At 40.0% G+C, this 27,895-nt stretch overlaps 4 protein-coding genes across 4 annotated transcripts in view; all 4 read right to left on the bottom strand. All coding sequences in view use genetic code 11, as the record gives it.

The window, feature by feature from the left end:
* Nucleotides 1–1,504: 1,504 nt before the first annotated feature.
* Nucleotides 1,505–4,963, bottom strand: EGR_05499 (hypothetical protein; the record flags this gene model as incomplete). Its single annotated transcript, XM_024494748.1, has 6 exons — nucleotides 1,505–1,633; nucleotides 2,911–3,043; nucleotides 4,298–4,344; nucleotides 4,386–4,412; nucleotides 4,547–4,599; nucleotides 4,777–4,963. The coding sequence occupies 6 exons, from the start codon at nucleotides 4,961–4,963 to the stop codon at nucleotides 1,505–1,507; spliced, it is 576 nt and encodes a 191-aa protein (XP_024350796.1).
* An 11,262-nt stretch (nucleotides 4,964–16,225) lies between these two features.
* Nucleotides 16,226–24,146, bottom strand: EGR_05498 (hypothetical protein; the record flags this gene model as incomplete). Its single annotated transcript, XM_024494747.1, has 8 exons — nucleotides 16,226–16,467; nucleotides 20,932–21,056; nucleotides 21,229–21,325; nucleotides 22,130–22,220; nucleotides 23,017–23,096; nucleotides 23,621–23,756; nucleotides 23,811–23,926; nucleotides 24,086–24,146. 8 exons carry the CDS (start codon nucleotides 24,144–24,146, stop codon nucleotides 16,226–16,228), a joined length of 948 nt encoding a protein of 315 aa, XP_024350795.1.
* A 69-nt stretch (nucleotides 24,147–24,215) lies between these two features.
* EGR_05497 (hypothetical protein) lies at nucleotides 24,216–25,839 on the bottom strand (the record flags this gene model as incomplete). The annotated part of the gene is made up of 3 exons (XM_024494746.1): nucleotides 24,216–24,402; nucleotides 24,812–24,906; nucleotides 25,684–25,839. 3 exons carry the CDS (start codon nucleotides 25,837–25,839, stop codon nucleotides 24,216–24,218), a joined length of 438 nt encoding a protein of 145 aa, XP_024350794.1.
* A 348-nt stretch (nucleotides 25,840–26,187) lies between these two features.
* The window catches only part of EGR_05496 (hypothetical protein), a gene marked incomplete at both ends in the record, with an annotated part of 6,127 nt that continues 4,419 nt past the window's right edge, over nucleotides 26,188–27,895 (bottom strand). Inside the window, 2 exons of the mRNA XM_024494745.1 lie at nucleotides 26,188–26,339; nucleotides 26,431–27,520. Of these exons, the coding sequence (XP_024350793.1) occupies nucleotides 26,188–26,339; nucleotides 26,431–27,520 (1,242 nt within the window). The remainder of the gene's footprint in view (nucleotides 26,340–26,430; nucleotides 27,521–27,895) is intronic.

The raw sequence follows: 27,895 nt of genomic DNA, 5'->3' as shown, positions 1-27,895 counted from the left end.
AATTACGTACTGGTATTGTGAAAGGAGTAAAGTCGGGTTGGTTAAACCATTCAAAGGACGTTAAGCGTGTGACTGTAATACCCTGATTGTTTATCCAACTCTTCGTTTCCGTTACTTGAGCATTTGAGGCATCGCCATTGTACTCCCGCCCAGTGCCATGGCCTTTGGATCATGCCTGTAGCACCCACCCCTTCTCTAAGTTAAAAAAACGTTTTTTGTCTTAGTAGTATGATTTCTTTCGTTTTCAGGGAAGTCTAAGAGCGCTACATCGGTGGCAATGGAAAGTAGACACGATCCCAAAGGATAGCCACTTTAATTGCTATTGCCAGGCGCTAAATTTTAATGTGACGGAAGAGGATCGCATGCTGGTGATGGAAGTATCTGTGACGGCCCCTAATGGAAGGTCAAAAAATGACGTCTACCTTCAGCAAATACACCAGTGCCACATTCGACGGGAATGCTACCAACAACTGAAGAGACATAAGCCGTGGCTGTGAACCATCTGGATAAATGCGTTAGGCAGCACCCACGATACCTGCATGAAGATGCCAATGAATTGGAAAAGTGAGACCTCCTCCACCCTTCTACTAGTTGGATAGAACCCAACTAGTAGATATGGCTGGGCAGCACTGAAGTGAGAATAAAGTGGCAAGGCGAAATAGAGGCGGTAGCTTATCTCCTTGGTTCTGCTTTAAACCCCGCCCCTTATTAAACGACTCTGCTTTTAGGCCTCTATTCCTTCGAGTAGCGGTAAACATTCTTGATGGTCAGCACATCCCCCCTTCCCCCAATACAGTTTCTAAACAGAGCGAAACGAACAAAACGTAAATAACTTTATACCTTGCTTTTGAATTTAATTAATTTTTTCAAATTAGGTTCAAATTTTGCGTTTTAGTTTGGTAACCTTGGCTTAATGATACATTTGCAGCAGCTCTAGTCATTCCTGAAGACATAAGAAGTCATAGCATTAAACCGGAATATGCACTGCCGACGTAACGAAGGATTGTGGGGTAGCTACTGGCATGACCCGGGGGCCATTCGGCTCAGTGGAAGTGCAATCGCGGAGCATTAAATGCCGGCAAAGACTGAAAAGGAAGAGTTAAAAAGAAATCACTGTATTACGTAAGTATTTGCATGTTTGTTTAAAATTATTCCCTTAACTTGAGGCCTTGGTAAATACCCTTTCTGAAAGCGTGTTCCTCTTAGTTAAATGGCAGGAAAAGTACATGTAATCTTTAAGGTGGAATAGCCTGTGATTTAAAGTTAATTCAAGTGAACAAATTTACTGCAACTCGTAATTTCGAAATTTAAATGTGATTCTTTAAGGGGTCTGCTGTGCTTAGATCTTTTATTTTATTTTGTTCCATTGCCATTATTTAAGGTGTGGTAGAGGGGGCTTATTCTCATTCGGCTCGACACACTTTGAAACATATTTTCTCGACTGAATTAATTTCAATCTGTCTTGATTTATTTACCAAATTGGACTGATTTTCTGCTCCTTATTTTAGTTTTTCAGCCTTTCAAATGGATTTTTGTGTACTTTTAATGGCTCTGGAAGTTGTTGAGTAAATGAAGGTTCTCGAAATTCTAAATGAATTATTACGTCATGACTAAATTTATCTATTTCCTTGTTCTTTCACAAAACATAGAATTCTATTTGCGCTTTTGAGAGATTAAAGCGGCGTTTTTTTGACAATAAAAACCTTAAATCCTAGTCACCAACATGGTATTTATAACACAAAGTTTAAAAAGCCCATTTTATCAGATTTTGGGCTCATCGTTCCCTTTTGCTTAAAATAACAACTCCCTCATCGCCTTCTCAGCTCTCATGCGATTAGTTGCCTTAGCAACCTCTGCAAACAGCCCTGAATTATTCAAACGAGGTACATCATGCTTATCTACTGAGTTTTTCGAACCTACAACTGACAGTCAAAACATCTTTTTCACATAAAATTTGCCTCCGACTATAGCCTTACAAGTACAGTTTACTGTGGAAGTTTGGTGATGTAGGGTACGTATTAGTTAACTTAAGTCGCACCTTTTATGTCTCTTACTAATGTTCGTAAGGGGAACTAATTTACAGTTGGCAAATTTTTGAAGCCAACTTCCTCGCCTTCAAAATGTCTGAAATTGCTATTTTAGAATCAAAATTAATAAAAAATAACTTTAAATCCTCCAGTAGTTCAGCAAAGTACTTCGGTGATTGGTTCCGCGATTCTGGCAATTTGTAGGTTAAACCAAAAATATCACATCTTAGTAGGGATGAGAAATCATTTTTAGGGTAAGACAGTCTTTAGACCCCTAACAGCAGTATGTCGACCAACGAAGTAGATTAAGTTTAGGGACGATGAAGCAAATAACTTTAATTAACTTACATCCATACATTAGAAAAATTGCACTAATTTATCCCTTATCGTAACTAAACCAATTGAAATAACCTTTTAACAAGTGTATGCCAACAAAGTATGTGGCAAGGCAACTACTGATGGCGCCATGGTTTCCAATATGTTATTAGTACAATTGGTGCTGAAGCCACTGAAATACGAGATGATTCAATCCGCCCATTTACGACTTCACGGGATTGTTGTTTTTTTTTTCACAGCACCACTTGCGATTCTCAGGCAGGTTAGTGTTGGCACAGTTGGCTGCATAAACACATTCACACACGCACAAAAAACAAATTGGGGGGTGTTCACAGCGCACTCAACCTGTTGGCATGGACGCCAATTTTAATTCCTTCATTTTTACTGTGATTTTCATCTACCACCAATTTTGCACATTCCCTGCACATTCTACTTCATCTAACCCTCGATGCACTGATTGTATCGCGACGTTTTAAATATGCATTAGAATAGAGTAATATGCGCAGATTTGGAACGGAAAAAAATTTAATTAATGTATTAGCACTACCTTTGGTATTACTAATTGCAGTCTTAATTTTAAGCTGTTATACTGATTTAAAATATGATTGGGTAATTCTTTTTGGCCTGAAAATCGTTTTGGGAAATTCTTGACTTTGGAAACTTGCAGTGGTGAATAGGTTCTTGCAAAGCATATATTTTGCAAATTCTCGGCATTTATTTACTTGTAGGAGTACCGATGAGACCGTTGAAAACTTATTCCATTTCACACCTTGTGTAAACGCTCTGAGATCTTCATGTGATTCCAAATGAAGCATTCCCAGGGTGAATATTCTTCCCACCAAGTCGTGCGTCTATCCTCTCTTAGTATATCTATTAAATACGGCCTCAGAGATTTGCAAATAGCGGGTCACACAGGTAATACAGGGCTACTGAAAGGTGACGTGAGGTTCTAAATAACTATAACGTAACGCTCTGGTAGTTAGTTTAACTCTACTTTTAATTATGGGGCGGCTTAAGTCAGCGCCAGCTGAACTTCCGCATGAAAGCATAATCTCTGGTCAATCCCAGCAGCCTCTTAGCCCCCCTGTGCGTCAGTGATATATTTTCTGCTATACTGCTATTACTTCTTACGATTTCAGGCAAGACTCAAGACCCTACAATGACATCGCAACCCTTCTTGTGGACAGATATCGAGAGTAAAATCAAAACTCTCATTGAAATTCAAATCAGTTAAGCATAAATTAGCTCAAATAAGGCGTTTCCATTTCTGGGCTGCAAAATAACAGTTTATTCTAATGTAGGAAACCAAAATTATGGAAGAAATAATCCACTTCTTTTCTCAACACGTCAGTTGGAAGAATAAACAAAACCGTTTGCTTCTCCTTTTTACTAGCTTAGTTAATTCAAGTTTGAAAGGGCCTATTGAGAGTCAAAGCTGCTAAAACCTATTTACATGGTAAAAAGGTAACGCTCGCTAAGTTCAGGCCAAAGTCTGATTGGAAAAATACTTGGTTTATAATTGCGACTCTGAAAAAACCACCTGCGGAGATTTATAGCTTGTTGATAGCACTGCGTTTATCTGTCATGATACACTTCCGTCCAAAATTATAAACAAACATTACTCGAGTTCATCGCGGCATTATGAAGCATGGTTTGCAGCATCGCTGAGTAAGCAAAGGCTAGCAGGTAGCTATGCACTTCATCTGCGCTGATTTTGAATTCGGAATTTCAAAAGTAAGAGGTAAAAAAATAAGCAAACTGCCTAATCGACTGTTGTATAAGAATCTTGTAACCCCCCAGCGCTCTTAACTCTCATACTACTATAATGACATTAAATCCACTTCGAGAGAGGGACTTTGTTCCACCCATTAAATGGGTTTGTCTTAAAATAAGCTCAATTTTCTGGCCAGTGTACTTTAAGTTTGCGTCCTCACTCTTTCTTCCAGAGGTTGTTTTTTGGCCTAATCAATGTCAAACAATCCTAAAAATAAAGGACTTAAAGCAATCACATTTCTTATTTACCTTAGTACTTATAGTGTTATTTCTTAGCTGTAAAAAATTACACCTAATTTAATTTTCAGAACTACCTCCCTTACTTGAGCGTAGATTACAAAGCTACAAGTTAATGGTAGAAAAAAAACAATCATAACATATCACTTGCCATGGCATCATCTATTAATTACCAGAGCTAAAGGCTTTTTGTTGACATTTAAATTTAAATTTATTGCAAATGGTACTTATTTAACAATAAGACATTTGATGAGGGCAGTCTGCTTCAGAGCTTGCAGACCTTCGGTTGGGTAAGCCCTGGGCTACAGTTTGCATTAGCTCCATCATAATTATGCTAGATTCCGTGTCTCACTGCCTTCAAGTCTACGCATTGACAATGAAAAGTTTTTTGGCAAGATCTCACCAACATGCCACACATTTGGATCATAATTAATGGGGTGAATCGTAAACCAGTTATTAAAGTCAGATTTTACGAAAAAAAGTGGAAGCATCACCCCAATATGACGCGATTGGTTATTTCGGAATTTGATGGGTTTAAACATAGGTGATATACATTGTAATCGTTCAATTGTTAACTCTTCTTGACCCATTTAGACGAGGCCAACAGAATGGTAGGGTCACAAGTCCATTACAACCCCCGGAAATGAGATCAAGACTAGGGATTTATGTACAGATTAGAGGAATAAGCATACGAAGGCTTCTGAACTAATGGTGGAAGCGGTCATCAACAAACGACAAAACTGTCATGAGCTAATTTGGGCTACGATCGTATGTTTTCGCATGCGATCAATCTGTTGACTTTTCAAATCTATGAAGATGATCGGTTAGTTATTTTTTCTTAGAGTTAATTATTGATGAAAGAGAGAAGTCAAGTACAGAGCAGGGTACAGTTCGATAAAATAAGAATTTGGACGTATGGTACCTTCACTACTTCAGCTCCATCATTGCATGCGATAAGTACTCTACTTCATTGGCTATTCGTGGAAGGATCAGAAAGTGGTTCGTCTTTACGCAAAAAGCCGATTTATATCTACCTGTGTACCCATAACTTCGCCATTATCCTGATTAATTCAGTTTTTCCAAGGGCAGAGGTTGAAATTGCTGTAAAAAAGTAGAGCACCCTAATTCTGTTCATGTGACACGATGATGCAGTTAATCCACGGGAGTTTCAACCCAGCGAGCTATTGTTCACGCCATTTGAGTGACACGCGTGATTCATTAGAATGCTCCCAGCTGCGTTAACGAGTTCGATTGCTAGGTTGTTCATTTGGAAAAAGGATACATTTTAATGAATTGATAAGAAATTGCTATCACTAGTGTGGAATTTACTTGGCGTATAAGAAAGGTGCTTACACCATCTATGCTAAGCGTCTCTCTTTTTCAGAATTTTTAAGTCTATTTTTTCTTATAAAAGGCATTAGATGTGTAGTAGGCTTGGTGTTCCTGTCTTCCAGCACAGCCTTCATATCCTTGGAATGCAGGGACGAGTTGGACGCTGATAAGTTTTATCGGGTAGTGATAAATAAAGAGGCATAGGTACCAGGGTTAAGCGTGTTCATGGTACATTTTCTCCTCCTTGGAGGCCGAGGGCGTCCAATCCGTAGGGAGGTTCGGGTTTTCTGACTGCCTCTAAAGACTGAAGAACAGACTTGATAAATGTTTGCATTTTTATCTACGCACTTAAGAGACTTAAGAAAGGAAATGTGTGACATGACCAATCTTTTTTCTCCTTTTTCTCTTGCAAATCGAAGATATATTTGTCAAGCATTTGACACTTCAAAAGAAGTATGTTTTGCAAAATTCCAAAGAATAAATCAAAAGCCTACTCCTGCTTTAAAAGTTACAGATGCTCAGAAACCTGTGTCCCAAGACTCATCTTTTATGAGCTTTATCAATGGATTGAAGGTTGAAGATCCTTAAGGCTTGCTGATACAAGTATTTCATGTTTGCTGTTAGATCAAAGTGTAATGTTCAAGTCCTTTCAAAATGCCGCTGTTGTGGTGACTGTCTTTTGTTCGGTCTTTTGTGCGCCTTTTTGGATCTTGTAAAAATCAAAAAGACTGACGGGTGAATGCTAAGGAAAATACAACCAAGGATATCACTTGGTTACCATTAAAATTTTGCCTTCATGTGGTTCAAAATAATCATTTTTTGCTTGGATTGTTAAATTCCAAGTCGATTACTTAGAAGTACAAATTTCTGGAAGGTTGAAAGATAGTTTTAATAGGTACCGCATTCATCTCCTCAACCTGGACTTTTATTCTCTCGGATCGAGTACCGATTTATAGCACCCTGGAACTTCCCTGAAGAAGAATGGAGACATAACACTAGGGCAGGATATGTACTGCCGAAGTACAGAAGAGATGGGAGAAAGGATAGTGGCATGGCCCTCCATTCCTTCTGTACGTCGGTAATATATATCCAGTCCTAGTGTTACGTCTTCCTTCACCTTCGGAAAGGGCTTGGGACGCTATGATGTCTCCTGATTTATGAACAAACTTTTCTTGAAAGCCGTAAAATCTAATTTCTTCCGGAGTTTTGCCAATAAATTATACAATATTTTAATGAATGGCACCTAATACCAAAACAGAGCAGAAAAATTATGCCGATAAGTTCAAAGATGTGGTTGATTGGCTGATAGATTTTCTTCTTAATGTTCAGCAACTTTTGCTTCTTATACCTTTAGCATCATCCAAAAGCCGAGTTATTTTTTAAATAGGGGTTGGATTATGGTGGAATAAGTTAAAATGATTTATTTACAATATTTCGTGGTCGCTATTGCATCAATCTAGAGTACAAGAAATTTATTGGCGCATGAAGTCATTAGCTTTAAAAACTTGCCAGTTTTAGCTTTTGAACCAAATGATCTTTACAAGGACTATTATGGGCAGTGTAAACAGATTAGTACAGCACTTTAGCTAAAGGTGAAAGCTTTTAAATATTGCATCCAACTCATATTAAGGACCGTCAACATGAAGTTGTAATATTGTTCAATGCTTTGGTTGTTTGTTTAACTCTTCGTCAAGGCTTCGAGGATACTGAAAGGCAGGGCCATTATACTTCTGCTGGGGGGCTTGGCTTCTGAGACGTGCCAGTAGCCCCTCCAGTCCTTCTTTGTTGGCAATACATTATCTTTCGTCTTCAGAAAAGACTCGGGTCATTAGTAACTTCGTGAATGAAGAAGGAGATATGCACTTCGTTTAAATTCAGGTATTTAAAATGAGGTGTGCTGCAATAAGTGACAAGTTAAGTCGAACCGAAGTTGACTGGTTAGATATTGTGTGCTCACCAAATATGGGCACTTGAGTTTGACAACGAGAACCGTCTTGAACTTTGACCATATGTAGTGGCATCAAGCTCTCGAATGTTTTTTCCCCAATTTTTTGTAAGCTGTTCAGGATGCAAGAATTTGCACTCATCCAAATGACTTAGCCTTTTGGATGCTTGCTGTAATACGCTGAAGGTAAAAGATAACTTTATGGTAATAAATAGAAAAATGTCAGAATTTAAATCTAAAAGGCTTCAGTATTTGTTTCTTTACTTCATCAGGTAATTTTCCACATTACTGCCCATAAGTCATTGGGCCCTTGCAAAAATTGCCATTTACGATTGAATTCCTACATATGACTGGGTGTGCTAGGAGGTAAGCAAGTAATAAATTAAAGCCTTGGAACACCGTGCTCTTTTAATCGGATAAACACTTGCATCACATGGTTCTAGTCGGTATTTACACTGCGCAAGATCTTACAGCCATGTGTCATATTAAAACTGGTGGTCATAAAAATACTGCACAATGCTTTTATTTTGCTTATGACGTAGTCGTTTTTTAATTAATGGTACTTGTAAATACAATTTTGACAATGGCGCGAGAGTGTAGCATTGAATAATCAGGTAGTAGATTCTTAGAGCCTCCCTAAGTGTGCAAGAATTGGTTGATTTAAGGGAGGTCGCCCTGCCAAATTCCCAAATCTCATCCATGCAATGATGTTGATATAAGCCTATGCTCTCCTTATTTTGGAAAAGAGAATGCATAAACCTCAAAGAAAGCGGTCCTTTTCTTCGATCAAGCATTGAACAGTTGTCCATTAGTTGGTCTCAGTAATGGACTGAAGACGTTGACAACACAGTCGGGAGCTGTGATGGGAAATCTTTGTGTTTTTCCTCCTTGGAATGCGTCCACGACCATGCCAACTGTTAGCTAATCAGTTTTACTGGACGAGAGCCCGGAAGTAGGTACAGGAAGTAAACAGGATGACTATTCAATCTTACGTTAGATGGATGAAAAATTTTCAGAAAGATAATGAAATAATCTTCAACACAAACATTCCGGTTTTGACGCGCCTTTTGCTGAGGCCAGAGGGATGCATATATTTATCACGCTTGTCATTATATCAGAATAATAGAAAAGTTTGAACGCGGTCATCGACTTCTCCTGAGACTGCAGCATTGTCAGCTTAAAACACCGACATGCATTTGGCTTGGCACGATGTGATTTTGTCTAAAATGATTAGAGTAATTTTTCAATAAATAAGAGTCTTTCCGACAATTCAAATAACGGGACAAGTTTTGTTTCCTTAAGATCAACAGGTCATTATTGGACACGAGCTGTAATATCACTGCTAATGCTGGGTTTTAATTGTGGAGCATTCGTGAGGATCTGCAAGCTTTGAAATTTATTTATTGGGAATGATTTTGTATAAATTAATTTACCAAACTGTAAAGCCTCAACTCCCTTATGGACTCGTGAATATGCATGCTACTACTGAAGAGGAGTTTATTAGTAGCATGCATGGGAACTGGAGGCTGTAAATATGGGCTAGTGCTCATGCCATCAGGATGCTGTAACAACCCACAGAGAGTGAAGAGTTCACTTTCTCAAATGCGCAATTTAGCAAATATCAGTTCCTTACAACTTCTTTGAAGGAAACAAAAAGTATACTGGAAAGGATAAGTTAATCCGAAACTTTGAAACTGCCTTATCTTCAATTTCTCTTTTTCCATCACATATCAGGGGACCAGACGTATAGACAAAAGACCTGATGCAAATGCTTTCTTGTAAAAATGAGATTACTTAATACAAATTGTCGTATCAGAAGCGACTAGGCCCATCGATACGATCTTTGGCTTTTTGATGTAAAATTACTGATTTTTCCCAATTTTTTTCATATTCTCATTAATATCTTGGGTAAATATATGCAGCGTCCCGAGACAGAAGATCACATAACACCAGAGTGGAAATCGCATTGCCGAAGTGGGGAGGGGCTGGGATCTACTGGCATGATCTGGAGGTCGTGCCACCCGGTAAAATACAAAAGCTGAGCCTTGGGTGCCTACGAAACCAAAGCGAAGTTTTAAACACTTAATCACACATATAACGATCTGCCAGCTATGTCATGAAATATACACATTAAATTCGCTTTTGACGTAGCCTCTATCAATTATTGGTCTCTAAAGACAATTGGACTATTTTTTACATCTGTAAATGAATTATTGGAAGCCAATGTTCCAACGTTTGGAAGAAAAAATCCTACATTCATGTCATAACACGAAGATGCATTTTATTGATTAAATCTCATTTAAAGAAGCAAAAGTTTTTCCAGTCAAATGCAGGGGATTAGGTGAACATTTTCTGGTCCGTCAGTGGCACGAGCCTTTTTGCCAATGTCACCCACAATGCAGCATCTGCTCCACTAGGACGGGCCTCAGTGAATTTAATCCCTTAGGCAAAACAAGCAACTACAGTCAACGGCTCCTCCAAAAAACCACAGTTAGCACTCACATTTTGGAATCCCCTCTGAGAAAAATAGTTGCGCAAACCGTATAGGCCATCTACAAAATCTGCTAGACAGTCACACTGCCACTGCGATATGACCTGTTTTGACCTATCTGCTCCCCATAGCGCATACAGCTGAACGCAGGTAAAATACTTCACTAATGCAAACAATAACAGCAACAGCAATCAAATGACTAAGTGACCTCACGCATGGCCAATTCATAACCCTTTTAAAGGACATTTACCTCCGTAAACATCTCGCATAGTAGTGAAGAGTTGACACGGCATATATTGCGTATCAATTGTGTTACCGATGCGTACGACCTTGATTCTGAATTCCACATGGTAGAAAACAATGAAGGTTTCCAAGCAGTTCTTTTAATTTACTATTGAGTTTTAGGACATGCTTTTTTGTGATCCCCTCAAAGCTCTTACAAAGTAAGAAACTCAGAGTTGGCAGTTAGACTTACGCACCTACTGACGAGTGGCGAAAATGCAAAATTTCCTAATATAGTAGAATTTGGCTGTCTGAACTGGAAAATTGCATATACGAAACTCTCTTACTTTTTTCACTTACACAAATATCTCTTCAGTTCGGTATTCCTTGTTGCAAAATTTTCTCTGTTTTCAAAGTAAAGATTGATGTCTCATTATTGATTCATCAACAGCTATTAAAATACTTGCCTCCATATACAAGGTTCGAAGGGAAGATGAACCCGATTAAGTGGATAATTATCTTAGCGGAGTTTTGCTCCTCCCCTCTAATATAATTTGGTAGTGAAACCAAGTCATTTAAGACTAATTCCTCCTCCACGCCAAGAATCACCGATGCAAGAAATCACATTTACTACAGGCGTGAGATCGTAATGCATGCTTTAAGGTGTTTACATTTATGTATCGTTGGCAATTATTTCACTTCTCCTCAATTGGAGCATTTCTCTCTTTTTGTCAGTGCACACTGTTTTAAGTAGCCTGACAGATTTGGTCCCACCGCATCTGCATTAATAAACACCTAAATATGCTTTGAACAGATCGCTAACAAAATGATCTCTATGTCGTACTTTAATTTTTTTTTTAACTTATGGTCTTGATTTTAGGAAGACTTAAGGTTCCACCTTTGCAATTCTACAAACGATATGGCCTCCAGTCTATACCAGCGGCCGCCCTTTTCTACGTCAGGAAAAAATATGTTCCACCCTAGCATTATACTCCCCTTCTTCGTCAGGGAGGTCTTTGATAGCTAAACTAGTGACAGTGGAAAGCGACTCTGATCCTTAAAGGTAATAGTTTCGATTTCTATTACTGAACGCTAAATCTTAACTTGACGGAAGGAGGAAATATGCTGCGGATGGGAGGAACTGCGACGGCCCCTAATAGAAGGGCTAAAAGGGACGTCCACCTTCAATATCCACTCCAGTTCCGTATTCTCCAGGAATGGTAGTATCATATGAATCCATACTGGCCATGAACTATCTAAGAAAATTCGTTGCGAAGCTGTCCACGGTACCCGCTTAAATGCGGAGCCTAACCCAAGTAACACCTCACTATGTTTAAGTAATCGAGCAACAATACCGCCTCGAGGAGATCTTTTGCCCTAACGCTTAAATGTTCCAAAACACTTGACTGGAGAAACAATTTCGACGCTGTGCTTTAGATTTTTGAGCTATAGTGCCTATTTGCTTGACTACTTTAATGTTGGGTATTTTACCGTGTACAGAAAGTATGTGGATCATTGGAAGCACGTGAAAATGCTTAAAACGGAACATACTTCCGTACAAAATTTATTGTAGTACTGAAAATTACGTACGCAAAATATGATAAGTGGAAATTCTTAAATTAACTTGAGAATATGTTCATCGGGTAGGGTTTCTTGAACAAAACCGAGCACTTTTGAATGCCCTCATTTTGCATTCTCTCTATTCTAACATGAAAAGCATAAATACTTTGTGCAGAGAAAATTTCTGTAGTCCCCTGAGGCTTTCCTGGAGAAGGAGGAAGTCATAATATTAGGACAAAAATGTATTATAATTGTACAGAAATGTTGGGGTAAGTACAAAGGCGGAGTCTTAGGAGCCCGCAAAAAAGTACGAAGAGCAGAAAAATTATCATAGCTTTACATTGCCACTCTCCCATTTTTAATGACCTCCTCAGCGCTTCCTCTTGGCCATCCTCCCACGTTGGCCATCACAACGTAGTGGGTGTAAGAAAAAACCATCAAACAACCGACCAGCCATGTCGGTCATCGAATTTACGTGCAACAAGAAGGCATTTGACTGCAACGTCGCGGATCCCTCCTAGCAATTCCATTGGATCTGGGATTCCTTCTCTGCTTAAGAATTGTATTGGGGGAAAGATGATTGCGCTGGCATTCATGAATATCCATTGCTAGTCGTAAGAACATTTGTCCAAAACAGGGTCATTTAATAAGGGAAGAAATTTAGAGTAGTTTCGGTATGATAAGGTTTCGCATTTGTTCCTCCTCACCAATTCGTTTCTACTTCCGTGCTATTCATTCATATCTACCTGGATTCAATGCAGCTGGTGGAAAGGTGGAGGTGGTCTCACGTGTTCACTCTGCTGACCTCTTCATGGAGGTAATGTAGGCTGTACCGTATCGAACTTTTTCAGATGATTTACAGCCACATTTGGCGTTGCTTCAGTTTGTTAATAGCATTCTTAGGAAAAAAAAGCGAGACTGGGATAGTTGTCGAAGGGAGATGTCATTTCCATCCCTCGTGTTGGGGATAGTCACAAACTCTCCCGCTAGTAGCATATGCTCTTCTTCCGTCACGTTAATGTTTGCCATGTTAGGAATGGGAGTCAAGGTAGTTGTCTCCTTGGATTGGGTTTACTTTCCGTTGCCACCACTGCGGCGTTGCGAGACTTTACTGTAGGCAAAGGAAGTCATAATCCTCAGAGAAAAACGCTTTGGCGATATACAGAAGGGTTAGGGCTACTGGTGTGGCCGAGAGGCCATGCTACATAGCAAGAATACAATCGTGGAGCCTTGAATGTCCCTGAAATCAAAAGAAGGAATTAAACGACCAACCTAAATACCACACTTCATCTCTGATGGAGGGGTGGAGGAATACATTTCCTATGTCGGGGTATATAAACAAGGACTATGGGTGGAACTCGTAAGACTACCGAGTTAGTTATAAGCCTCCGCGAATCACAGCTCATATTAATGACTCTTCGACGGATTAAATGAATTGCATAAAACATGAAAGTAAGCTTCTTATAATTTAGCTGCACTTTCAAATTACATTTAACAGGTGACGTGGGTACATGATCAACGACAGTGGCATTAATGTCAACCAGATGGAGAGGTAAAAATTTATGATTATTCTAGCAGAGCCTTTCCAACAGACGCGAGTTTATTTCGTCCCTGGTGAGGGTAAAATTATGGTGAGCGACTTTTGGGAAATTTTGCGATTATAAGTGTGCCCATTTAAATGGCCGTAAATAGAATCAGAGAATACCACAAGCCATAATTCTTTGACAAAAAACCTGGAAAATTCTTGAAACTTGAATTAAAACTTGGGCAGAATATTTTATCCGTCAAGACGGGTTATCATCGTGTCAAAATTTGCTATCTCAAGTGCTGCAATCGCATATGCTGCGTTGATTTATGTAGCTAACTGGAACACGAATCCGTATAGAACTAAGAGGTTGGAGATAGCTAACATCTGGTTCCCTAGGCAGATTAATTATATTGAGGTCACCGTATCTCTGAGGTCATTGCTGTGCTACATGAAAAGGGGAGTGGAGTCTGGACAGAAATTTTGATTTTATGGTTGGCCAAGGTCAAGTGGCTAATGCAGACGAGGAACAGGGATGCGCTGGATACTCTTTAGTTGATAAGGTCAAATATTGGAACTTCCCTACCTGTTCCAGCAGTATGCTGATAATTACTGAAACATATTTTACCCACCCCTGTGCAATTTACTTAAGGCGGAAGATCCTAGCAGCACGGTTCTCATAAACAAAAAAGATGTTTGTTTTCCTAGAGAACGTTATCTCAATGAGACAGCATTAAGGACTTCAGATGAGTTCCTCAACTATATTTACCACGACACAAAGTTTGGATACCTTGAAGTGCTTATTCGCCAATGCCTTCGCGTATGTTAAACGATGACGAAATCTTACCTTTGCACCTGCATTTTACTTTTGCATAGCGACGATAAGATCTTATGCGGGACTGACCCCACATCAAATGGAGCCTTACCGTGTTAATGCGGATGGACTGTAAAACTTAGATAGTTTATCTATCTTCCTGTTTTGGTTTTGAGGTAAATTAATGCTTCAACAAGGTGGTATGTGCTTCTGGGCCATAACAGTAGCATTCAGCTCTTCTGTACGCCGACAATGCATAGTCTATCCCAGGGAAGTCTAGAGGAGCTACATTGGCGGTAGCTCAAAGAGAATACGACCCAAAATGTCATCTACTCTGATTTGTATTCTTAAAGGCCAAACCTCAATGTGACGGAAGAAGGGTATATGTTGCGGATAAGAGAATCTCTGATGATTTCTAGCAGAAGGGGTGAAAACACCATCCAACTTTGGCAACTACCCTAGTCTCGTGTTCACCAGGCATGCGATTGTAAACTAAAGTGAAACTAACTGTGAACCTTTTGGAAAAGTTCGTTACAGACCTGTCTACGCTAACTGTGTGAAGATGTCAACTAAGTGAACATGTGACACCTTCTCTAACTCTCCATTCGCTGGATAGAACCCAGATAGTAGATATGGCTGGGCAGCACTGAAGTGGGAACAAAGTGGCAAGGTGGAACAGAGGCGGTACTGTATCCCCTTAAACTGTTTAAAACCCTGTCCCCTTTTTAAACGACTCCACTTTTCGGCCACTATTCTTACTGGTAGCTGTAACCATTCGTGGTGGCCAGTCCCAAACAGGATGAAGCTTCAGATCCAGTTAAATTATCAAGAGGGATCAGTGACGTTGAAGTCAAATATCTTTTTAGTTCTCCGCAAATTCTAGGGCTGAAGCAGTTGGCTGGATGGAGGATTATGTAACACTTTAATTGTTAGTTTAACTCTTCGGTTCATTTTTGTGGGCAATTAAGACTCTGCTTCTATAGTTCCGCTGAGAGGTATGGCCTCTAGGATATGCCATTAGTACCCCAGACCTTCTGTACTCCCATAATATCCCAGCATTATGTCCTATTTTGCCTTCAGAAAGTCTCAATTTGCCATAGAACATTTCACAAGCTTCATTTTTTCACCATGAAATATACATAATCCCTTCAGAATAAAAATTTCTACAAAATCTTTCCACATTGCATTTCCCCGCCGGTAATTTAGGAAGTTCCTAATTTTAGTCAAATGCAATTTCGTTATTAATTAATAATTAATCAGACCAAAATCCAAATAAGGCTTGCCAAATATATAAGCACGAATTGGGTTATATCGTTGGGTTCTTACACTGTAACGCGTGCTGAAATTTCTCAAACCGATTCCAAGCTCTCAAGCCACCCTTATTTCTATCCTTAATTGATGTGATGGTTCTCGTGAGCTGTCATACTCTGAAGAGGTAGATATGAAGTGTTCAAGGGTAATTTTATTTAAGCACTTGAGCAGTAGTAAGTTGGAACTGGCTAAGACAAATGACTTCTTTCAAAAAATTCTCCTTACTCCATAGCCACTCGTGTATCGGTACCCTTAAATGAAATAACTGCAAATAACATTTATGTAAGAATGGATAAAATGCACATAATATCGGATTAATTAAAAGTGCAGTCGCTTTTAAAGTCAATTTTGAAATCAAACGAATTGTAAGAGGAGAGCTTTTTAGGGTCTTTCATAATTAGGTAGCTAATTGAAGTATGCCCTAATTCGATAAATCGCTAAGGCCGGAACGAAATTCGATGGGATAAGTACAAAAGAAATAGGTAAACAACAATTCGTTAATTAGGTTGAGTATTTAATGTAAGGGAGCATGGAGCTAAATGCAAATAAGTAAATCTGACTTCCACCTCCATCATATGATGTCCGTTAACAGAGCAGACTGGTAGAGGTAAACACTTTATGTGCCCCAAAACCCGTGCACTTGTTTTGTCTGTTATGATGGATTATTTAGTAAATTATTTATGTTATCAAATGAAAAAACGAAAAGGAAACCCATGCGACTAGCCGTGGTTAACCACCAATTACGAATGCACAGAGCTTTCCATTGACAGCAAACTAAGTCTGCACTGGAAGAATCAAAGTTACCTGAGAATTTAGCCTCCTTGGTATTGTTGTTAGACAGAATTAGTGTGCGCCATTTATGAGGACTGGTAGCATCAACTCGCCATGCAAACACTTAAATTAAATTTAAATTAATAAAATATAATGGGAAATAGTATTGGTCTCGGGATAAAAAAATGGCATACCAGAGCAAAAAACGTCTGAATGTGATAGTCGACTTTCCTCTAGAACCTTGGTTGCGAAAGCCTTTGACTACTTTTCTCTGGAAAATGCACACTTTGCTATATTTCAACAACTTAAAATAGGTAAAGCCTTCCAATAAATTGTGGGGCGAGGCTCGTAGATCTCCTCTTCCCTGGCCCTCATACACTTAGGACACCCAGGCTGATTTGGTTTAGTCATATTTGTTGCGTAAAGTAAAGAAGGCGGATCGGGTACATGTTTAGGAAGGTATGGACACGGAACTTTTCTCTAGGTTGTCAGATGTTGACTACTCTTCATTCACGAGGTTCAATTCATCAATTCGCCTCCTCTCTGAATGGCACCGTTTAAATGGAATAGTATTACAAATCATCCATATACATTTCCCTGCTGTAGCCACGGAGGTGTCAGTTACACTTGCACTAGCAATACTAAAATGAGAAAAGTCAGAGGATGCCAGTGTTTTAGTCCCCACGGATATGATTTGAAGTGCGCAAGAGATCGAACCATCATCACCACCGCCACCATTATCACCATAAGCATATCAATACCCCAGGGGTGACTCAGCAGATGGAGTGACTTAAACCTACCGCTTGTCTAGCATGTTGACGCACCGATCAACCGTATTGCAGTCAGGGCCAAGGGCTTGAATGGGCCAACCGGTCGGCCATTAGTCGCAATGGCACAGCTTCTCTGGATGCTCCCTTCCCCTCGCCCTCCCTTTCCCTCCTCCCCCTTGCCTTCGGTTCCCGATACTGCATCCCAAGGGGTGAGGTTTCAGTGGTGGAATGAGTCATTTCAGCGCGATGGACCGCCGTGGGCATTGGATTCTATGGCATGACTAGCTCGAAGCTAATGGTAGTACAAAGCCTGACTTCAGATGGTATCTTCTAAAATGGAGGAGATGCAGTATCAATGTCCAGAATATGGTATTTGAGGGAAATTGTAATATAAAATACTTGAAGGCTTCTTCGGTGTTTGCAATTCTGTTTGTGCAGGGTTTTCGAGATATAGAAGTGAAGGAACTCGAAATTTGGGAGCCGAGATGCTTTCTACTGGATGAAATAGATTAAAAGGCGGCTAAAGCACTACTTAGTTATTACTATGAGCATTTGAGGAAAAAGGATTTTGTGCTTAAGGGGGTAAAAATGATGAAATAACCAGTAGTGTTTTGATATTTTGCTTAATTGTTTGTTTAACTACACAGGCAATTCAGTCCCTGCAGATTGTACTTTAGCTGTGACGTATGCCCTTTGAAATATGGTAGTAAAACCCAGCCCCTCTGTATGCCATTAATTTATATTCTTTTATGCTATTTCAGTCTGATAGAAGTTTGGAGAAGACTTGAGAGGCTACGTTGGTCGTAGCGATAAATGAACCCAATAGGAGAGCACAAATAACGTAATTTCTGCTGCTAAATGCTAAGTCGGAGCGCTACAGAAGAAGGAGATTTGGTGCGGATGAGCAGATCTATGGGGACTCTTAACGGCAGAAATAAAAATGCATCCACCTTTGGCATTCAGCCTAATTCCTTGTTCTGCAAGAATGCTAATAAAAACTGGAGCTACACCAGATTTGAATCATTTGAATAGGAAATTGTGGAGCTGCCTACGGATGTTAATTTCGTGGACAGGAGACATCTCTTCCAAGTTCCTACTAGCTAAATGGAACCCGAATGGATGGCTGGGTCGCAACGAAGTAGAAACAAAGTGGCGAGAAGGAATAAATGCGAAATATTATCCACGTAAATCTACTCTAAATCGAGTTTATATTAAGTGGCTCTGCTTCCGGACCAAAGATTGGCCTACGAGATATCCTCTCTGTAGGGTATGGTCTGATCATAAGCAGCAAAATGACAGTGAACTTCCTCTTTTCATAAATTAGACAAAACTCCGGAGACGGTGGAATTGTTGAGATGGGCAAGTGACATTAAGGTTAAGTCCATTTTACTATGAAAGAAAATTCATTGGCTGATGTTCCTATTTCAAGGATGACTTTTAAAACACCGACTACGTTATAATGACCGATACTAACGGCTTATCAAAAAGAGAGCTAGGTTACACCTAAAGAAGGGGTGAGAGCTATGCAGTGGTTTGATAGTTTATTTAAATGTGTGTTAAACTACGTTGATTCCTCAGTTCCTATAGGCGATAATTCTGATCTACAGAATGGAATTCGGGGCATGCTAGTAGCCTCCCGGCCCCTCTGCACATCACTAATGAATAGCATCCCACATTACATTGGCTTTTTATGACTTCATTGAAAACTTGGGGTGTTACACAACATTCCCAGATATACATGAGGATGATACGTCGTCACCTTCATCGGTGCAAAATAAGCTCCAGTAGTAGAATTTAGAAGCTATCTACTATTGGGGCGAATTAGCCATTCTCTGGTCCTCTTCCTTAAATGACGCCAGAGACGCCAGTAAAATTGTTTACCAACCCTACAAAAAATTACCATTACATCAACAGATTAATGGCACATTTCCACAGAGAGTGCAGAAAACTAAAACAAGAAAGTTTGCCCTAATATAGATTTGGTTTTTCAATACGATTTAAAAAATTCAAAGTACCGTGAGGTACTTAGGGCTCCCTATCCAAAAACATGATTTGATTTAGAGGAACGGCAAATGTGTAGGTGAATAACTGTGCTGTTTATTCATCACCTTCACATCAGATGCTTGTGAGAATTGCGGTACTCAAGGTTCCATGAGAAAGTGAGAGAGAACTTATTCTCCTCTAGCAAGACATGTATTCCTAGAGCTTTTTAATAAAGCACTTCTTATTATCTGAGTATGTTCCTATTACTCCCAAATGGCAGTATCGGGAGTTCATTTCAACTCTCAATTGAACAAAGAAAAACCCTAGGTCTGATATTTGAGCACTAAGCATTTCTATCGTACTTAAGTATTACACAATAATTTGCACACTGTGGATCAAAACTTAATTCCAAATGCTGAATTCTAGTTCATGTGATCTCTTGCACTACTTGACAGGGTGATCACTTTTGTCCAGAATCAAAGAAGAGGAACAAATTCGTTTATGGACCCTGGTAGCAAAAGAGGAATAGGCATCAAGTATGGTATTGGTGGCATTTGTGTTTCAATGGGCATCTTTCACTGCCTCGGTTAGAAGAGGGCCATCTCAGTCAAAGGTCTGAATTTAGATAAATTTACTGAGAACGGCACAATTTGCTTGCTAAATTGTTGATTCGAAAGCATACTAATAGGGATTTAAAAGTGTCTTGGTTTTTCTTTTGTACCGAAGCTACAAATACTAGAACTATAGCAAATCTCTCTACAGAGTCCAAATTAGGATGCAAAGCTTGGGTTTTTTAAATAAGTTAGAGATAAAGATTTTTTTCGTTCATTTACTTGCTTTGAAGTATTTTTCGCAGAAGTTCAAAGAGTGCGAACAAAGCTATCCCTTGATGGCAAGATTGTCAAGACTTTCAAAATCTTGTCGAAAAAACTGTGGTTTTGTGAATTACTGTTCGAGAAACATATGTTAAACTCCAAATTTTAACTTTTTTACCATGCTTTAATATAGATAGACTTTTATACCGCGTAGTTAATCCGCATTTAGTGCATAAGAAAAGTTAATATATGGCAGGCGATAAAAAAGGTGCACACGTCATAGCAAGTCGGTAAACATTGCGGTTGTCAGTCGAGTACTGTGCCAGAATAAACTAAAGTAGATAAGTAGAAAAGTTTGTAAAAAACGGAGGGCTGGAATTCTTATGCTGTGATTAACATATCAGTGTAAAAAAAATGTTACAATTGCAAAGTAAGCAAGATCGCCAAAATAGGTGACAAACATGACAGATGGCGTGGAGGTGATAATAATGTGGGGCATTGAAATGGCCCATATTATGGGATCCTTTGTTCATTTTGCAAAACGTTACCTTCAACTCATTCAATTCACGAGGTGTTCTTATTCACTACCACCTCAATAAAGAATATTCGACCATATTTGCACCCCATTATGGCTCCAAAGAAGGAGAGGGTGGAAATCGTAGTGATAAAATGTTTTAAAGTTACTGGAAAAATTTCCATACCAACACAGTTAAACAAGTAAATTCGATGTACTTTTATTTACAAGAATTGCTAACAAACTGACTGACCTCACAAGTTCCATCGGTGCTACGCTCAAAAGAATGCTAGGAATGAGAGCTTTTCGTACCGCTTTCTTTACGAATTGAATGCGCAAAGGAAACCATAAGGGTTTACAGAATCAGTGGATGTACTTTAAGGCGAACGAGGACTTAAATAACCACGGTTGCCTCTTATGCATTTCCGAGATGATGCGTTGTTCCCTTTTCAAATGACTACGACTACTTCGTCAAGTAAGGAGGTATAATAGTTGATTCGATTACTTGATATCAAAGGACTGGTCACCACATAGGCGAAATGCCATAATAAATGTGAATGTTCCTGCACTTTCATAAAGAAATTGAGCATTTGGATAGGCATTAAAAGATAAATTAAAACTGCGACAAATCTAGAAGAGTTCGATGGAATTACAAATATTCAGAATTAAATCCGGAAAAAAAGAAAAAAGAAGAAATAGCAGACAAGCCGAAATGTTAAGCTCAATGTACACAAAAGAAGTTATATGAAGCAAAGAAATTTTAGAAAAAGGCCAGACAGAGCTTTATATATCATCTGCAAACCTTGATATTGCTATCACCTGCCAAATTAATGCGCGGTAGCCCAGCTGTAAAAGTATATCAGCAGCTTCATAAATATAGCCTAATTCCCTGCTAATGCCTTTTAATTTTTGACATATCGCATGACAGGCGGATTTACTTCCCTATTTCAATACTTTATTTTTTTGTATAACTCCGCAGTTGTACTTCTGCTGGGAGGCGTGACCTCCAGACCATGCCATTAGTAATATGCCTTCTCTCAACTTCAGGGAAGTCTAGGGGAAACCACATTGCTGGTAGTGGAAAACAAACCCTATTTTAAGGATAATTATCCTGATTTCTACTAATAGGTGATAAAACTCTGACAGAATAAAGGCATATGCTGTTGATGGGTAAAATCTGCGAACACCCTTAAGAAACGGATTAGAAATGCCTTCTACCTTCAGCAACAACCCCACGGCAGCGTTCTGAGGGAATGCAGCACTTGCCGTGTTCGTGAATTACCGCGAAAAAGTTGGTCATGCAGTTATCTATTATGCTTGCATGAAGATGTCAATCAAGTGAACATGCGGTACCACCTCTATCTGTCAAATTGTTGGATGGAACCCATACAGATATGGCTGGGCAGCACTGAAGTGAGAGCAAGGTGACAAGGGGAATAGACGTGGACTTTTATCTCCACGAAACTATTTTAAAGTGCCGCCCCTTATTAAATGACTGCTTTTTGGTCAGTTTTCCAGTGACTAGCAATTGATATGCAGATAGCCTGTACATTTCCTCTTCCCTCAATACATTTTCCAAACAGGATGAAACTTATGATCCAGTGAAATTGTCAAGAACCATCAGCGACGTTGTGGTCAAGTACCTCCCTATTCGCATGGAAATTCCATGGCTGCCGCTGTTAATTCATGAGTGTTTTTCTTACAGTACAGAATGAATTTTGATGGCCGACGGGATTGAGTGACCAGGAGAATCACTGGGAGACGACGTTCAAAAGGAGGGAGAGAATATATAGTCTTTTAATCTTTTTTTTTAATTTTGGCCTTGGTAATAGGCCACTTAACGCTCTGCGATTTTACCTCCGTCAGGCGGCCCGGCTTTTGGGCCATAGCAGTGGTCTGCAAGCCCTACCGTGTGTCGGCAATGCATATTCTGCCCTATTTTTGCCTTTTTTTCTCCTGGGAAGTCTCCGGTAGCTGGATGGCATTGTTGGGTTATTTAAAGTGACTATTCAAATAACTTGAACTATCTCATTATCCACAGTCACTATCTGGCTAGCATAAAATTTACACAACGGAAATGCAGTGTAATATCTTTTCATTTTTTTGATGTTCCTATTTTTGCCACCTAAATTGATCTGCTTGTGAGGATGTTTACAATAACATCTAACTTATGTGTATTCTCGTGATTCAAACACGCATTTAGAGGAAAGCCTTAGATATTTTTAGGCATTCTCAAAACCTCCCGAAAGGTAGCCAAATGTTTGTGAGTGCGTGGTGAGCATGCTTTGCCTCAGATGACAGAAGATGAGGTTAAGTAGTGACAAGTCCACCTGGCATAAAATTTGCCTTCTTTAATGGTAAGTGTTCATAAACTAAGATATACAAAGAAGCAGTTTTTCACTTTATGTGCGGCGTAAAAGTGGCTATTCCAGAAGACGAATAAAGGCGGTGCCATTCGACTTAATTAAATGGGTTTCGACTTGAAAATTACTCCAATCCTTCAACGTAATATCAAAGAGGTGTGGTGCTAAGTTACACCCAGTCGAAGTGTTGCCACTGCCTACTGCATGTGCGCCACAAAAACGTAAACCTTATGCCATTGATATAATGCAGTTGATGGTATACTGAAAGATATATTTATTTTTTGTAAACTGTGGATAACAGTGAGTGCTTTTTTAAAATTACCAAAAATAGTTGACTAAATCACTAGGCTGTATCAATCCGAGGTACAAATACATGGTGAATGTTGCGGAATGAAGAAAAGAGCCTTTACTTATCCCCTAGTTTCATGTTATTGCTACTAGGCAGCAACATTCAAACGCTTAAATTCGCGTAGGACCTAAAATACATCCCAATGATGCGAGTCTATTGCGTTTCATAGTTGTAACTCCAACACGCGCCGCTAGACTTCAGCAAAATATTGACCATCATGTTTCATATAATTCATATTCCGTTCAAAGTTCTGCTATTCAGTAAATCAAAAACGTAATTAATATCTCATCATGACAATCCTACACGATTTGTCGTAACAAGTTACCTATTATGATTTGATCAGGACAATCTCTCATTTGGCTGCTGAGCCAAGTTTTGCAAAGGGAATCCGAGTATGACAAGTTTGCGACCCTGGCGGAGGGTGTGTCAAGAAACAAAATCCGTTGTAAATCTGCATTTTTTGCACGAGATCCATCCTTTACTGTGCGGTTTCAGCAATCTTTGACAAATTTTGGCGAAGAAATATACAGCCGTTTCAATGTTCACAAAATCCAATATCACTGCCCATTCACAATCCGCAGATCCTGTATTTCTGGCTCCCAAATCGTTGTTAACAAACTTTGATTAAAATTACCATACAAACCACCTCAAAAGAAGCCATTTTTTGCTTACAATATCTGATTTTAGTTTCTTAAGTGGATAATGGTGCATTTGAAAAGAAGACAGTTTTGAAGGCGAATAACCTGTTCGTGGGCAAACATTGGCACCACTTTTGCTGTACATAAATTCTTACTTTTACAGGAAATAAAAACATTATTGTACTAAGCAGGCTGTTTTTCTCATCCTTCATCATCAATGGTCAACAGAAGGTTGTAAATTTGGCCCGCTACCACAACATATCCTGTGTGAAAACCATCCCTAATTTTGCATTAGGCTGGCAGCTTTACCTTTTAGTAAATCTTGTGAATTCGAGTGATCACACTTATCAGCTTGACAAATTAACTCCATTCCTATGTGAATAAGACTTGACAGTTCGCGATGAAAATTCAAGGCCAAAGCGACCTTTAGGGTAGACAGTTATCGTGGTTTGCGTTGTTTTTGTCGACATTCATCCCTGTCACTATGAAAAGAGTCTCGATTCTGTAATCCTTGTAGGGATCTTTTGAAATTTACCTCGGTTTTGAACATGAACTCTATCCTGGGGTTGATACAATACAGAAAACCGACAACATTAACGAAGTGATTGACTATCAATAATATGTAGCTGTAATTCAACAAATGAGCAAAGGTATTGGGTGACAGCATTCATGGTATTGCGAATCCAGCTATCCGATATCTGGTACGTTGTGGTGGCACAAAGTGCGTCTCTAAGCTGGTCACGAGGAGACCTGCGGTGTGCTCAAGATTTTTCTGGGGAGTGTCATCCGCCTCTCGCCAAGTACACTAAGCTCGAAAAGCGCAAGACTCCCACTGCTATGGATGCTTTCGACACCCTCAAACGCCAGGGTCATACCCTCTACGGGCTTCAGAGGCTTAGCTGCGTCGTAGCCAATGGGTGGGTAGATGGAGATTGAGGCAGATGTAGTGTTGCGATGAACCGAAAGCCAGAGCAGAAGCGAAAAATTCCCAATGCTTCTTATGAAACAGAAATACCATTATTCCATCAGCGTTACGTCATTTTAAATAACTTCGCAAAATAGTGAATGCCGACAACTGAATAGTAAAGGAATCTACCCTTCTTTGCTGACTTGTCAAAGAGATTCGTTTTCTAATAAATTATTGTATTCTAAAACAAGGGTAGACCCATTTCTGCAGGTGCAAGCATTCCTTGCACAAATTACTTGGCATGTGTATGTTTTGCGGCAGCCGAACCTTGGAGACAACCCAGTTAATTTCCAAGAAATTTGTGTCTAATAACTCCAGCAGTAATGACTTAGACGTTCCTACAATCTGCGTAACCTACTCAGAGAAATGGGAGATATTAACATTACACAGGCCAGAGAGACCTCAACCGTTAATATTCAAGAAGTCTCATTTAGTTTAACTGGAACCATCCATAATGACGAACATAATAGGATATTAAACAAGGGATCACCACCATCATTATTATAGCGCAAATTAGACAAAGTAAGCAAAAGCCGAAATATATGGGAAGGGGATGGGATAGGAAGGGTTTTTTGGGGGGGGTGTGGAAGGGGAAGAGCCGAGCACCTTGAAATGATTGTTAGTTGTATAGTCTGTGTACAAGGTAAAAGAGTAGGGCTAATGCATGCGCGCACTGTGAAGCCATGTTCATGGGTATCCATTGGTTAAGGAAATAATGATAGCACTGTCAATTATCTCTGTTAGAGGCGGAGCTTGAATTTTGAAGGTAAAAAGGAGAGGAGAGGGGGGAGGGAATTGGGTTGGGAAAATGACCACAGTATGTGAAAACCCTAATTTTGAAGAAGAGGAGGAGGACTCTGTCGGGATGACATTCTTTGTACACAGGGATGGTTGCATGAGGTATTTCGTTGCGTTAACGTGCCTCTTTCCAGTCACTTACTTTGCTGCTGTTAACATTAGGAGGAAAGACTTGCAGTTCCGCACAAATCCACGCACGCACATATAAGCATACAGTCATGCGGAATTCAGAAGTATGTACATGTTCAGGTCCAGCAACTTGATGGAACACCTTTGCAAAAGAAAATTCATTTACCATCAACTTTTTCGGCAGTCTGATCGAAAGATTAGCGTTTGCTGGATGACTTGGATAAGGGTGCGCGAATGGGATTTCGAAAGGGGCCCCTGTAAGAAAACGCGAAATGTTGACGACCATAAAATATTATTCTGCGACTACTTATGACCTTGTTTCTCTCGAGGTCATTGGGTCATCCCTGACCTCCACGTGTGTACACTGATTCATCGCTAGTGTGCACGCTTTAGTGAATACACAGGCAATTTACAAAAGAAGACAAAACGACAAAAAATGGTGACATACCTTAGCCATGAAAGGGTTTCCCTGACTGCATAGTAATGAGTCTGTGGCGTTTCCTGATGGTGCGTTGTTTCAAGCTCTTTTCGAAAACTGATCTGTACCTTCGACCGGGGGTTTTACTAATCTGGGTGTTCGACTAGGCTGGACTCTGTTCTTCTCCTTGAAGTGGTAGGGTACTAGACTTCTGCACTTCTTTAAATGTCGCTTTGAACCCCATCCACTTTCTAAAAATAGTTCATAAATTTCCAAATATAGTCAACACATTAAAAGTTATATTATTATGCAATTTAAGGTGGAAGACAATTTGAGACCTACCACCGGATGCTTCACTCCTCTCTTCCTCGGCAATTGCAGTGCGCCAGAAATCGGCATCAGCAGAAGTTAGAGTTAGTGTTCTCCGAGATTCTCCAAGCGCCCACTCTGGTTCGTCCAAGGGCAGCGCATCATCATCTATGTAGGGAACGTCATACTCCTTATCACTCTTCCAACGACAGCTTGGTAACTTTGTTGGTGTGATGGAGTACGGGAAGAGATGGTCATCATTAAGGAAGGTGCAGTTTTGAGGCGGAAAATCTAGCGTACTCCAGGGCCGTGGTTTTCGCAACGGTGAAGTATCAGCATAGTGAGATCGGTAGGCATGTGAAAACCACTCCGAGATATCATCATCTAGTCGGGGAGAAAGTGGAGATTTTGGTGGCGTACGACTGTTCGCATCGATGATTGGACTAATCGCTACTTCAGGATGATGCCAAGTTTGGCGTTGCAGACGTTCACTGGTTAGACTGCCACTCGATTTACGTAGTCGAGGAGTTGACGCATTAGGCTCATCTTTGATCAGTGGTTGGTCTGGTTTGGTGGGTTTTGTGGACCTCTTTTTACATTTGGTCTTCGTCGAGCCGCGTGTGTTTGAAAATCCGACGGGAAATTCAGCAGTTTTCTGTTCAGCCCAAAGCACTTCTGCCTCCATTGGTAATGCGGGTTCAGCATTCTTTTCTTCGGATCGTTGATACTTGGACCTTGGTGAAGACACGGAGAGTTGGGTAGTTGGAACAACATCAGCTTGAATACCCAAATCCTCATCTTCCACAGGGGTGGAAGTAATAAGGGTGACGGCGGTGTTTTGGACAGTAGTTTTTTTATGTTTTAACGGCTTTGGTCTCCGCCTACCCGTGTTGGACAAGGAACGCCCATCTTCCACTCCACTCGAAGTACTAACACCTGATCTGCGTCGCTTAGTTCGACGCCAGCTTAAACGGAACCAATCAAGCATATTTTTCTCACTCTTTTTTCTCTCTGCTGTGCCAGAACATTCTTCATCAATAGTCTCTACGCCCGAGGGGCGCTTGAACTCGGGGGTGGTTGAATGCGCGTAAAAGTCGCGTGGTGAGATGGGCAGGCTTCCACTCTGAGAAGAGCTTTCTAATTCCGAGGCAGTCATATCAGATGAGGAATTAATTTCAGACGAAAACCGAGGTTCACAAAGAATTTCCGCTTCGTTCGGGGAAGGAGTAGCGGAAATAAGACCAAATTTTCCAGAAGGTAAATCAAAGGCGATAGAAGGAACGCCCGGTAAATCATCAATAACAGTAATATTTTTCTCGCGAGAAACGGCGCCATTGCTTAAATCTAAAAACTGACGACAAGGTTTCGAAGGAACACTTCCTGTGACACCAGCACCAACAGATGAGGAGGGACTTATTTCATCTAAACGGGGATCGCAAAAGAGAGAAACAGATCCCAAATTACGCAAGCCGGCAACTAACTGGTCCTCTGGCATCCC

Source organism: Echinococcus granulosus, assembly GCF_000524195.1.
Source record: "Echinococcus granulosus chromosome Unknown EG_S00041, whole genome shotgun sequence".
NCBI lineage: Eukaryota > Metazoa > Platyhelminthes > Cestoda > Cyclophyllidea > Taeniidae > Echinococcus > Echinococcus granulosus.
This window is presented reverse-complemented; position numbering and strand designations above follow the sequence as displayed.